Raw genomic sequence first — 12,780 nt, forward strand, 5'->3', positions numbered from 1 at the left:
GAGGCAGTGCCTGTCAAAGTGCAAAACCATAGTTAGAATCCATTCCATTCAGAATGCTTTTTTCTCATCTTCAGTCATCTCTTAGGAAGCAGTGGCTTCTCCCTCCCCAAAATTATTTTCTGAATGGTGTGTATATGTTAAGATACAAACAAAGTGAAAACTAATGTTTAATGAGTAAATGAATGAACCATTATTTATAGAAAATTATTTCTAAAAAACATATAAATATTCCAAGTACTTTTTGAAAATACACTTTATATAGTCTATGTGACAAATAAGCATCTTATTAATTTAATTTTCTGCATGCTGTTTAAGTTGATACAAAATGTAATTGGAAAATTGGCATGTTTACATTAATAAAAATTATTTACCTATAGATTGTTTTGCATGTGATAATTGAGAGACCATGTACTGCTCAATATCTATCAATAACTTACCTTGAAAATAAGATTTAAATTTAAAACAGTAACATGAAATGTTGCAATATGTTCCAATTAATGTTTGAAAAATAATTGAATGATCACACCAAAGTGGAAAAAAAAGCATAGGGAATAAATGCAGTAAGATCATTTAACCTGTTTTATACTTTCATATTTTATAAATATGACATGAAATGTTTAATTCAAACTCCTGCTGATTTTATTTAAATTATGAAATTACATCTAGCAGAAGATATAAATGTTATTTCGAAAAATCTTTAATTTCTTTTGATCGCTAGAAAAGATCTTGAACTGACTTTGCAAAAATTTCCATGATATAAATAGCAAATTTTCTACAATTATGTTTTAGCTATTACAGGAGGCTAAAGGTATAGTGAGAGTGTATGAGAAAAACTGGGTTATTGATTAAACACTGTGTTCATTCAGTCTTAGAACTTCTTGATGTAAAAAGCCAAAATTTGTAGGGAATTTGGTGTACATTTCTCATAAATGGCTAAAGGGATTTGTCATTCCTTTGAAAAACAGATTTGGCCTTGAACAAAGAAGAGAAAAAGATCTCTGGTGTAATTTAATTCCTAGATGCAATGTAAGAAGTGGTTCCTCTAAGTGTGACACTTCTTTTTAATAAAAGTGTGTAGTACAAGGAAGATAGTCATTGTAACCCCTGCTTTGTTTTATGACAGATCAGTGAGTATGAATTAACTCATCTTGCTATGGTGTTCTATAACTTTATTTCTATTGCTTATATATAGTACTCTCTAAAGTTTTCCTCTCTGCAATATATTCTTCAGTGGAAACTGGAATGGATATCCTAAAAAAGTCAGAAGTCCATTTTCAGCACAACTACACATGTACTGAAGGACAGCTCCACTTTTGCTTAACCAATTTGCTTAATAGCCTGTGATTAAATAGCTAAGTACATATTTCTGAATTCTTATTTAAAGTAGAAAAACGTATCTTTCAAAGTATGTTTTGTAAAACAGCATCTCATGTTGACTAAATCTCAGTATCTTTCTTATTCTAAAATCATCAGTAAATAATTCCTTTTGGTTTGTCTTGAAAAAGTCTGTTGCACACACCTTTTCATTATAGTGTGTTTAAAATATCAATATGCATATAGTCTATATATGTAAACTATTGCTGGCAAAAATTAACCAGCATTTTTGATGAAATCTCTATTATATGATATAATCAGCTTTTTTTTTAAATACTGAGATTCAGTGATTAAACAACTTCAATACATCAATAGTTCTCTTGGCATATAATCAAGTGTTTATCTTCTTATAAGTGCTTCTATTATTCTAGCTGCCGGTTAGCCCAGAATAAAACCATAATTATTTTTTGAATATTATTTTAAGGATAATAAATACATAGGAAAACAATAAGGCTCTAAGACTAGTTTTTTGAGATTAATCTAAAGTCTGTAGGTTACAATATAATTATCTATGATTATATAGTAAACATGTGGTTTTCATTTTACTCAGATTCAGAAGAGGAAATGAAAGCATTAGAAGCAGATTTATTGACCAATATGCATACATCAAAGGTAACTTTTTTTTTTCTTTAACCAAGGATTGAAAAACCTGTAAGCTCTTATTATAAACATGGTGTCCTTTTCCTATAGTTAATAACTTCCCATCAAGACTAAAAAGTTCATAGACAGGCATTTACTTTTTCAGAAAATTTTCCTAGAGTTCAAAAGAGTTAAGGGTGTTGATGTGACAGGGACAGAAATCATAGTGACTATCAATCAGTATATTGCAACTTTAATTAAGTTGTCACATATTGTTTATGTGGAGATGAAAATGTATTTAAAGGAATCCTGTTTCCATTCCTATCACATCATGTATGGCAAAGGGTATGCCTCAAGTTAAGTATATACATGAAAACTAAGTGACATTTTAGCCTTTTTTGTTATATTGGCAAGAGTAAAATGGAGTTCTAAATTAAAAATGAAAGTTCATGACAATTCATGAAAGAAATGTGGTAGAGCCTAAAGATCAATAGACTGGCAAACAGAAGCTTGGAGATCTGATCCTGCAACTGTGACTTATGAACCATCTGATCTTAAATAAGGGGGTTAGTTAACATCGCTTGCCTTTGCTTCCTTATTTTTAAGGGTTGGAGTTTATGATCTCACATTTACATCAAATCCGTGCCTAGATTTACGTTCTCCCTATAACAGAAGTGTCATCTACACCTGCTCATTGCTGTTACTGAACCAACTGAGACTTTGTATATCGGACCCTTTTATTCCTCTCTTGGGGTCTTGAAAACAAGGTGCCTAGATCCCAATCTGTACTTAGGAATAAAACACAATTACAATATACGTGATTACCATGCTACCACGCAGTGCTGATTTCCCCAGAGTGAGTCAATTAGTGGGTATGTAAAGGCAAAAAATAGACAACCGGGTTCTCAACCAAAAGATGTTTCTCAAAGAAAAATAAATTTTGAATTGAGGCAGACCCCTGGTCCAATCACTGTTATAGCCCTAGGATATTAAGGCAGAGGATTCGACAGATGTTATGGTAAGAAAGTAAGTGCTCAGACGTTCTGTCTAATTTCTGAAGCAATACCCCAACTCAGGTCTTGTACTTCAGATTTCTCTTCCTTAACTGAGTGAGCACATTCCAGGTACAACAATCCCTATTATATTTGTAGAATTATGTGGGTATAAGGGGAAATAGTATTTGGGAGTGTGGGGGTATTATTATCTGAAATCTAACAAAGATACATTGTCAGCTATGATCCTTAAAAGACATTTGGGGAAAATTTAAGTGCATATATTTTCACCATTGCCCAGATCTACAAAAGCTGAATGGACTGACACCAAATATTTTCTTAATTGGTAGCTTTCATATCAGGAATGATCAGATTTAGTTTAGTCATTAAACCTCAATAACCAAATAATAACCTTAAGACAATGGATCCTTTGTTGAATACTCAGTCAGAAGAGCAATGGTGACAATGATATCACCCCAAAAATAGGAAGACAAGTGAAGTCAATCGTCTATGTTTAAAAATGGGGAAGGTTAGGAAACGACTTAATTTCACAGTAGAGATGTTACCTCCGTAATTCTAAATTTACACAGACACATCAAAGTCCTAAATAATCCCCGAAAGCCAGTATAGTTTCAAGAGTGCTAGCTATCTTGTGAAAATGTGAAAGTAGAGTTGTGATTCCTTCCCTAGAGTTGCAAGGGGAAAACAATCCCAATTTATGGAGTGGGTTAGTTTTTCTTTTAAAAAGAAATACATAAATGGGACGCCTGGGTGGCTCAGTCGGTTGAGCATCCTACTTGGGCTCAGGTCATGATGTCGCGGTTTGTGAGTTCCAGCCAAGCCCGCTTTGAGTTCTGTGTCTCCCTCTCTCTCTGCTCCTCCCCTGCTCATGCTCTGTCTCTCTCTCTCCTTCAAAAATAAAAAATAATAATGATAATAATTAAAAAATAAATACATAAAAATACAGGCATAATAAATTTTTTCTCATGTATTTAATCTTGGAATATGCCTCTAAACAGATCATGGAATGATTTTGAATCCCATTGCCTCCTTTCAATTGAAATAAGCAAAATACAGTCTATAATGAGAAAGCACCAAGAAGCATAATTATTTCAATTTTGCTGTTAGGATGGGAACAAAAAGCTCATTCCTTATGTTTTACAGAACTACTATCATTTCTTTCTCCTTGACTCAATTGATTTTTGGTGTGTGTAGCGTTCTATGCAAATGAAACCCCAAACTTATGAGCATTTTAACTAAACTACTACATTTAAAAATTTAAGAGAATAATAATTGATATTGGTGGAACTAACTCCATTATGAACAGCTTCAGAAAGCTTCAGGTTTCTTCTTTCCATTTTAAAAATAAAGTATGTGAAGAATTTCACTTGTGAAGTAAAGCTATTTAGACATTAAAATATTAATGTGAAAATTTGCTTAAGCAACAGAAGGTTGAGAGAGAGTCCAAAGCTTGAAAAGTGGAAGATATTTTTTTTTCTCACAATACGGTTCTCTTTATTACCAGTGCTAGTACTTTCCTATTGTTCTATTCAGAAAGAGAACCTGGTACACGATGTTTTCTTCAGGATCTCAAAAAGCTGCTATAATGTTGTAATTTTCTATGATCAAATTTAATGCCTTGTATACAGTAGGAGTTTAATAAATATTTTTGAACTAACAGTGGGAATCTAGGATCCATTATTAACCGTCACATTTTGTATTCAACTATAAAACTTCAGAGCCTCACCAGAGATGACTTTAATTATTTTCAATTCTGTGAAATGCTTGAATTCACAATTTGCTGGACTTATCTGAGTTCAGTGTATTACAGGGGATAAATCTGCGTCTTATGGATTAGCTCCTGTTTAATTAAGGTAACAAAAATTTGACCAGAATCTTATTTAGTATTAAAAAGTTAAAATCAAGTAATGGTAAGTAAGAACCACAAATATTCTCATTTTCCATATCTTGAAAAGAAGAGATGATATTCTAAATTTCTTATCTATAGGCTTAGGTCTATTATAAACATTTGTATAAAATAATTTAATAAGTAGAATGTTTATTGTTAAAGAAAAATTATTCATGACACTAGCTAAACATAATAGGGAAGACTTTATTCAAGAGGAATTACTGAAATGGGAGTTTTGCAGAGACTGGGCTCAACTCCAAATACAACAATGGCAAGTGTGCCTTTATAGCCAAGAAGCAGAGTGGGGGTCAGTGGATGGAATAAGAGGAAACATTAAGGCTAGAAGGAGTCTTGCTAGAAGACACAAGATTGTGATATTAGGGCCAGAAATTTCATCAAGTATCTGATATTTGATCAGATATCTAGGGTGATCAGATACCATGGGTGAGGCATTTACAGTAAACAGGCTCAGCAAGATTCTTGCTAAAACTGGGCTAAGTGGATTAAGGACTGAGCCTGAGGTTGGGACCTAGTCAAGAAGTGGACTTAGAAGAGCCTGATTCTAGGAAAGAGAGTCTTTACCATTTTTCTGAACGAAATGGTTGAGACCTTACACAAAATGTTCTCAAATACATGATGTCTATCTACTTACACATTCCTCAGTCAGTCATACTTTCTCAGCTGTGCTTTTAATGTGACTTTAAATAATCGTATTATTGAGTCATGTAGTGACTATTTTAACTAGCAGAAAGAAATGAGATGATTAATTCAGTTTCCTCAGAAAGAAATAAAGAAAGAAAAAGAAAAAGAAAGAAAGAAAGAAAGAAAGAAAGAAAGAAAGAAAGAAAGAAAGAAAGAAAAGAAAGAATCAGATAACATTAGTCCTGACTGGACTTTATGAATAAAGCTTTGTGTGGTCAAATTAGTTTGGGAAACTCTTGACACTGTATTGACTCCATTAGAAAGTTACAATGAATATTTGCAAGTAAAAGGCTCTGAGGATACCTACGTTCAAGGAATCTTTACATTTCCTTAAATTCAAGTTTTCCAATTTACTTGACAGTGGAACTCTTTTAAAAACAGTGAGTGCAGAACTAGTGTTCTAAGAAGTACACTTTAGAAAGCACTCCATTAGGGGCTCAGTCAGTTAAGCATGGGACTCCGGCTCAGGTCATGATCTCATGGTTTCTCGCTGTCAGCTCAGAGCCTGGAGCCTGCTACAGATTCTGTGTCTCCCTCTCTGTCTGCCCCTCCCCTGTGCTCACTCTGTCTCTCTCAAAAATAAATTAACATTTAAAAAATAAAAAGAAGAAGAAATTGTAAAATTAAGGTATTCCATTAATTGGTATGATATAAGGCATTGCTGCCAGATAATGGAGCATGTTGTCTCTAAGTTTCCCATATCAGAAAAGTTTAAGCAATGGCTGGAAAATCGTATTCAAGGAGCATAGTTGAAAGTATTTCCAAACTGGTTAAAACCATTGTATATTACATTATTATATATCATAATAATATTTGTAAGTAAATATCTTTATACTCATATATTTGCATGTTCTTAGGATAAAAGCTTAATCAAAGGGTGTGCACATTTTCAATTTTAATGCAGTACATCCTTCAAAAAGTTATAACAATCTACACTCAGATCAACAAATATTTAGAAAAGGAAGTGTCTGTTTCTCCATGTCCCTATAACTACACTAACAAATGTACCTAGCCTTTGAAAGTCTTCTGAGCTGATGGTGGCCAAGTTCTTTCCACATATTTCTTCTTTGATGAGTGATCTGTGACTTGTTTACTTATATCACTTATCCAAGGTTTAAAATTTTTATTTTTATTATTTTTTAAATTTGTGGATTCAACAGTTTCTTTTTGAAGAGCTCTACCTGTGTTAAGGATGTTAATATTTGTGGCAGCTTTTACCGTATAGCTTGCTTCTGGTGTTAGCTCAGGCTGTTAATTTTCCAGAGATGTTTTACACATTTATGTGTTTAAAGTTATCCTTTTCTTTGTGGATCATGGTTTGGATATTTGCTTAATAATCTAGGTTTTTAGAGTAAATTCTGTATAATTTACACATTATTTTATTTTTACTCATATTTAACCCATCTGCATATTGTTAGACTACTATATGTCAATAAAGTTATAAGTAGATGTAAGTCCAGGTTTCCTGATAGCCTACTGTCCCAAGGATTTCAAATGCAAACTTTGCTGTATGCTATAAACTCATTTGTACTTGGACTAATTTTGGGGATATTATATTTTCTTCTGTTGGGTTTAATGTTTACCCTTGTTTTATTAATTCTCTCCTTTGATTACTGAGTCTTTAAAATAAATTTCAATAACTGGTAGAGTAAGTTCCTCCTCATTACATTTTTATTTTTCCAAATCTTCTTGCTTATGCTCACACATTCATACTTCCAAATTAACATTATAATTACTTTGCCAAATCCCCACCGCCAAATTCCAGTCTTCCCATATTTTCCAAATTGGAACTTTGATTTGCAATTGCATTACAGTTGGGGAATCATTCAGAGAGAATTGACACATGATAGTATTGTTATTGAATCTTCCCATCGTGGTTGTGTGGTCATTCACGTACGTGTGTGTGTGTGTGTGTGTGTGTGTGTGTGTGTGTGTCTTTAAGAAAAATGTATGCTTTCCTTCATCTATGCCCTTTGAAATTTTTGTTATTTTTTCTTATTTCACATTTAGTTTCTCCTAAGTCCTTATGTTTCCTTGTTTATTACTATTGGCACACAGGAAAATTATTGATGAAAATAGTGGTTTCAGACCCTATCTTATTAGAAAAAAAATAGTAATTCTAGAAAATATTATTATTTGCAAATAAATAAATTGATCAGCTGTGTTGCTGTTTATGAGAATTATCAATGTATGGAATAGATTAGTGATCCTACATTATTGTAATTGTGCAAATCTATTAATATCATCATAGTCCATGCTCCATTAGACAGTAAACTCTGGTAAATTTGGCATTTTTAAAATTTTATCTGTGATGCATACATATATATTTATACATTTACACTCACTATTATTTCAAAAATTTTGCTTTGCTTATGTATGTGTGCCTGTGTATAACTGTATTACATTTTAAAAAATAGAATGTATGAGGAATTGGCACTAATCAATTCTGCGATATAAAGTTACTAAACTTGGGGCACCTGGGTGGCGCAGTCGGTTAAGCGTCCGACTTCAGCCAGGTCACGATCTCGCGGTCCGTGAGTTCGAGCCCCGCGTCGGGCTCTGGGCTGATGGCTCAGAGCCTGGAGCCTGTTTCTGATTCTGTGTCTCCCTCTGTCTCTGCCCCTACCCCGTTCATGCTCTGTCTCTCTCTGTCCCAAAAATAAATAAACGTTGAAAAAAAATTAAAAAAGAAAGTTACTAAACTAATAACAGTGTGTTTATTAGGCTGGAGTAACAATGAGGCCATAAAATGTAATGGCTTCGCACAATGGAAATTCATTTCTTATCCGTATGACACAAGATTTAATTACCTACTTTTTAAAATTTTAAGTACCTGTTTTTTTCTATATTTCAGACCAATAAAGCAGGTGTTTCTTCTTGGAAAATGACCCTTCTAAATGTTTGCAGTTTTGTAAATAACCTGAACAGCCAAGCTGAGGAAACAGGGGAGCTTCAAGAAGACGAGCTTATTACAAGAAGGAAATTTCCCACTGCCTTAGACGGCTTTAGCTTGGAAGCGATGTTGACAATATACCAGCTCCAAAAAATCTGCCACAGCAGGGCCTTTCAACACTGGGAGGTAAAGCAAAAACAAAATATGAATATAATTATCGTTATACTAGTTAGCTCTCATTTGTACTGATTTTTTTTCACTGCAATCATTATCATAACAGGAAGACTTACAAATATTAAAGAAGAATAAACCATGTGTTGAGGTTAACATTCCTTCAGATCTTCAAAGTGTCCTTCAAATATTTGGAGTTTGGCAAAATATTATTACTTCAGTCTTAAAAGGGGGGGAGTAATATCCTAAGGCAGATTTGATCCACATGCTTTTATTGTGCTTAAACGAATGGCATACTCAGGCAATTTGTGGCGGTGGTTTGCCTACAAAATTTAAGGACTCAAAATGTGTTCTTAGAAACACGAAGTCATGTGTATTATCTATAAACAAACACAAAACATAAAACACAAAGTTTCGATTTGTATTTGAATATATTAAGCAGATAAAACTGGAAAAAATCCATGTATGTATATATTCCTATTTCAGTTGAATACATGGATTTCAGGCATCTTTAGCCTCTAAATTAGGTCCACTAACAGCCAAGACAGCCAAATCCATTATACACAACTACACTTAAGTAGTGGATGAGTCAGTTGTATTTAAGGCCATACTAGTGATTTATTGCCTTTGGTTTTAGAATATGTGTTACTTTGAAGGAGGGAAAGAGAAATGAAATGCTTTATTTTTTTATTTATTTTTAAATGTTTATTTATTTTTGAGAGAGAGAGACACAAAGTGAGTGGGGGAGGGTCAGAGAGAGAGGGAGACAGAATCTTTAAGGGGGCTCCAGGCTCTGAGCTGTCAGGACAGAGCCCTACGCCGGATTCAAACTCATGAAGGGTGAGATCAGACGTGAGTCAAAGTTGGACGTCCAACCAACTGAGCCACCCAGGTGCCACAGAAATGAAAATGCTTTAAAGAAAAAAAAATTCCCAACAAAGGTGGGGAGGCACCTGGGTGGCTCAGGTGCTTGAGCCTCCGACTCTTGATTTTGGTTCATGTTTTGTGAGTTCTGAGTTTGAGCCCCATATTGGGCTCTGTGCTGATAACTCAGAGCCTGCTTGAGATTCTCTCTCTCTGCCTCTTCTTTTATCCTCGCTCTCTCTCTTGAATAAACATTTAAATAGGTAAGTAAATAAATAAATTTCCCAACAAGGAAACCATTTCTCTCATATTAATCTCTAAGAGAGATTTGCTTCATCTTTTATATTTTGGGTTAACACCAACATTGGGACTCTGAGGGTGTCTTTGCTGCTAATATAACAGTCCTTATATACGAGTATCACAAAAATACCTTGTGGAAAAGAAGAAATGCAAGACAGAACTTCTAGCGTTTATTCTAACTTGCAGACAAAAAGATGTTTTCTAGATGAAAGACCAAAAAAGCTAGGTTTAATTTTACTACTCATCTCTTACTTCTAATTCCAGCTAAATAACTTAGTCTTCAAAATATTCTTTAAGTCAGTAAAACTTGAAAAATGCTAATTTTAACATAGGGAAATGTCAGTTATGTGCTATTTATCCAGGGATTAAAAACAACAACAACTCAATAAACTATTATACACACAAATCAGGTGCTCATAAGATTAGAACTTTTGCTATTTTAAATGTTATTGAGTGATTTAAAACAAAAACTATAATATCATTCAGAACATACTACAAATTATAGATTATGTTCACAGACAAACATGCAATTAAGAAATTAGGTTGTCTAACAGTAGTTCATTTTCCTTCTCTGAAACTGAATACCTGTGGGTTGAAATAAAGTACTTGGTGATAGGATTCAGTTCATATGCATTAAAATTAAAAACTTAACCTCCTGTTAGTTTTTTCTTATACTGACCCTAAAGTTTAGAGGATAATCACAAGTACAAATAAAATTTTTATCTTGAACATTTTTTAAAATTTCACATAAATTATGTGCAAAATTCTGGGAAAAGTTCTAAATATTTTCTGCTAGCTGAAATTTGTGAATCGCAACTATACCAGAAAGAAGTATTCAGAACTAATGTTAGAATGTGGCATATTTAATGAGATTTGGTAAGATTCTACATGGAGATGAACTCCCTAACGTTACTGAATATGAATTTGCTTCTAATTATTAGGCACCACAATCTAAAGAGACCTTTACTGTTTCACATGTGTTAATTTCTACAACAACTAAGCTAAGCAGAGCAAACAATCCTCTCTCTGAGACTGAGAAATGGATCTTTGGAATGGTTTTCAAGACAAGTCAGTAATTAACTTCAAGAAATATCAAATCCTATTGCCTTTTAAGGCCAAACATGACTTACTGAATTCAAAACTCTATGTGTGTTGTGATTTATGATATATTTTCATAACATTTTAGTCTCTCTATCATAAATTAAAGCCTGAAACATACTCGAAGATGTACTAGTTATGTTGCTTCAGTTGGAGGTATCAGTGTATGGCCTTGAACTGAACAGAGAATCAGAAAAACCACGTTCTCATCCCGTCTCAGTCAGTTGACAGTCATCTGTCCTTGGACAAAACATTTAATTGTCTTAAACCTCATATATCTTATCCATGTATGTCTTACTGTCTGAATAGCAAATGAGATGAAATATAGCAAAATACCCTGAAAGACATGCCACATGTAAGTTTGATTCATATTCTGCCTCTCTTGCAGTTAATTCAGGAGGATGTTCTTGATGCTGGAAATGACAAAAATGAAAAGGAAGAAGTTATAAAGAGAAAAATCCCTTACATTCTGAAACGTCAGCTATATGAGAATAAACCTAGAAGACCCTACATACTCAAAAGAGGTTCTTACTACTACTGAGACGATAAATATTTTATTTATATGTGATTGTGATTTATAATCCTTCACTTAAATATCAAGTTATACTTGTGTGGTAATGTGACAGTACACAACTATTGTGTCTCTTCTTACAATCGTGGTTTATTGGATGTGATTTTTCTGCATTAATATAAATTGGACTAAATGTTTTAGAATAAATCTAGATCTTGAGCATGATAATGTGTTGTGTATAATTGGAGTAGATATTAATTAAGTCACATAAAGAATGTGTTGTAATTTTGCAAAGCACTTAGTGGTTTGTTTAAACAGTCAAAATGTTGGACATTTTTTAAAAAAAATTAACATTTATTCATTATTTTGATAGAGACAGAGTGTGAGCGGGGGAGGGGTAGAGAGAGAGGGAGACACAGAACCTGAAGCAGGCTCCAGGCTCTGGACTGACAGCACAGAGCCCAACGTGGGGCTCAAACTCACACCGTCAGATCATGACCTGAGCCGAAGTCGGTCGCTTAACTGACTGAGCCAGCCAGTCGCCCCAAAATGTTCAACATTTTAAACCAAATTATGAAGGATTATAATGGAGTCCTATGGCAAAGTCTAACCTATACAGCATAAACCCAAAACAAAGTAATAGTACTTCTTTTATTATTTGTTTTATATATATATATTATATTATATATGTATATATAATATATATATATAATTGAGAGAACTACATGTTCTTTTCAAGACTCACATAACTCTCTCAGATATGGGGAAGGTAATAGTGATAAAACAGGATCATCTTAAAAGGATGATTAATGAACTATTGTCAATTATGCCTATCTTAATGAATGATCTTCAGTTGAATTTGTCTTTCTGTTAACTAAACTTAATGGCTAGTAAAAAGCAGTGATCCATCAGAACCACGTTTCTCCGAAAATGCACTTCCATTAGAAGAGTTACCTTTACTGACTTCCCCCCCACACACTTTGATACAGTAAATGATAACTTTAGTTTTCAATTCATTGAGGAATTTGTGTGACTATTGTTTTTTTCCAAGTAGAAAACATGTTTGAGCCAGAAGGAATACTTGAAATAATTCCTCATAAATTTCGTTTAAGACCATACTTACGGACTCATACGCCCTCACGGTCTATGCATTCTGCCAATAGCTGTGGGTTTTTAGGTTCTCACTCTTGTAAGTGTCTTGAAAGTCCTCTCCTCACAGGGCTGCAACCTAGTTCATAGTCATCCAAGAGGAAAAATATCAGGATTTAAGTTGTGGAATGAAGGAGGCTTCAGAACTTCATGTACCTTTGATAAGATTGCCTAGGCTAAACCCTCACTCAGTAGGATACAGCAACAGCCCGAGTCTCTGAGTTTTTCTGGTAAAACC

The 12,780-nt window shown here is 33.7% G+C and overlaps 1 protein-coding gene across 2 annotated transcripts in view; it reads left to right on the top strand.

Moving 5' to 3' along the window:
• The window catches only part of NTS (neurotensin), a 44,031-nt gene extending 32,413 nt beyond the window's left edge, over window positions 1-11,618 (top strand). For both annotated transcript variants that reach the window (XM_003989092.6, XM_045062126.1), the window contains exons 5-7: window positions 1,925-1,986; window positions 8,411-8,635; window positions 11,271-11,618. In XM_003989092.6, coding sequence (XP_003989141.3) covers window positions 1,925-1,986; window positions 8,411-8,635; window positions 11,271-11,423 — 440 coding nt within the window. In that variant the 3' untranslated portion in view covers window positions 11,424-11,618. The remainder of the gene's footprint in view (window positions 1-1,924; window positions 1,987-8,410; window positions 8,636-11,270) is intronic.
• The last annotated feature ends 1,162 nt before the right edge of the window (window positions 11,619-12,780 follow it).

The sequence above is a fragment of the Felis catus genome, chromosome B4 (assembly GCF_018350175.1).
Source record: "Felis catus isolate Fca126 chromosome B4, F.catus_Fca126_mat1.0, whole genome shotgun sequence".
Classification (NCBI taxonomy): Eukaryota; Metazoa; Chordata; class Mammalia; order Carnivora; family Felidae; genus Felis; species Felis catus.